Source organism: Pinus tabuliformis, chromosome 2_2 (assembly GCF_031772625.1).
Source record: "Pinus tabuliformis cultivar Carrire ecotype Pingquan chromosome 2_2, CPIR1, whole genome shotgun sequence".
In the NCBI taxonomy this organism is placed as follows: domain Eukaryota; kingdom Viridiplantae; phylum Streptophyta; class Pinopsida; order Pinales; family Pinaceae; genus Pinus; species Pinus tabuliformis.
In genome coordinates this window covers 1,020,850,877-1,020,852,333 of record NC_142300.1, presented here as the reverse complement: position 1 = coordinate 1,020,852,333, position 1,457 = coordinate 1,020,850,877, and the positions used below count along the sequence as shown (strand labels likewise).

The following is a 1,457-nucleotide window of genomic DNA, read 5'->3' as shown; positions in this document are numbered from 1 at the left end:
GCGACAGATCATGGACGGAATTCTCCTCACGCACGAGATAATACACTCCCTCATGCACAGGTATGATTCTCAAACTAGATCTCTCTAAGGCCTTGGATAAACTCAGCTGGACTTACATACAACAAATGCTTACAGCCTTCGGATTTTGTTCTATGTGGGTCTGATGGATCATGAGTCTAATTACTTCTACGCACTTCTCTATCCTTGTGAATGGAATTCCATCCCGCCCCTTCAAACCTTCCCGAGGAATAAGGCAAGGGGACCCCCTATCCCCCTTCCTCTTTGTTCTTATGGCTGAAGGTCTAGCGCGTCACATAAAAAATGCCCTCCATTCTCATAAGCTGAAAGGCCTTTCTGTTCACAACACCCCTGCTAATTCCCATCAGCAGTTTGTTGACGACACTATGCTATTTGGCTACCCTTCTATCCAGGAAGCCTTCTGCTTCAAATCCTTGCTCTCTGATTTTTCCGAAGCCTCTGGTACTAATGTCAACTGCTCCAAGTCGCAGATTCTTTTCCTTCACACTCCTCCCTCTGTCAAGACAGCAGTTACCCGCATCTTGGGTTTTCCATCTGCCACCCTCCCCTCCAATTACCTTGGAGCCCCTCTCACGGTATCAGCCATAAAGCATCCCTCTTGGCGTTCTCTCCTTGAAAAAATCAAATCGCGCCTTAACCTCTGGACTTATAGATCTTTAAATTGAGCCAGTCGGGTCGTGCTCATCACGTCGGTCCTCGAGGCTATGCCTCAATATCTATTCTCAATCCTTGCAGCGCCAAAGTGGGTGATAAAAAGAATAAGAAATCCTCAGCGTGGCTTCCTTTGGGGTGGCTCGGCAACTAACCGTAAATGGGCTCTAGTAAAATGGGCCACCGTCTGCACTCCCAAAGACAAAGGTGGCATTGGACTGAGAGATCCAGAGCATAGGAACTCCATCATGAACGCCAAAATTTGGTGGCAATGGGTCACTAATCCAGAAAAGCCCTGGGTCAAACTATGGACAGCCAAATATGCCAACAACAGACCTCAGGAGGAACTCATCAGATTCACGCCCAATGTAAAAGGCTCGCTCATATGGAATGCAACAAAACAACACTTCCATTTAATTCAAACGCACAGCTTATGGGAAGTGAGGAATGGCAGAATGGCAAGATTCTGGACGGATGCATGGAACCAGATGCCTAAGCTCAACAGTATTATGCACCAAGCTCCAGAATTCAACAGGCAGGAGGAGCAGCAAGAAAAATTTCAACAGTTTTGGTTACAGGAAATGGAGAACAGCTTCAGAAAATGGAAACAAGGAAATCAGCTAATCTACAACACAAGCCTTCGAAACACTGAGCAGCTGGAGAAGGAGCTTTGGAAAAGAAATATCAGACATGACGAAGGAAATGATATCCTTCGTTGGGGATATCTACCAAAAGGCACCTACACTCCTTTAGAGGTGTACAAAATA

General features: G+C 46.1%; 1 protein-coding gene across 1 annotated transcript; it reads left to right on the top strand.

The window, feature by feature from the left end:
- The first annotated feature begins 290 nt into the window (after nt 1-290).
- Nucleotides 291-704, top strand: LOC149196826 (uncharacterized). The gene has a single exon (XM_089408447.1). The coding sequence runs from the start codon at nt 291-293 to the stop codon at nt 702-704; it is 414 nt and encodes a 137-aa protein (XP_089264573.1).
- Nucleotides 705-1,457: the final 753 nt, after the last annotated feature.

What these genes read in the sequence shown, in the direction of transcription:
- LOC149196826 (XM_089408447.1), top strand. Translation starts at nt 291, where the DNA reads ATGGCTGAAGGTCTAGCGCGTCACATAAAAAATGCCCTCCATTCTCAT.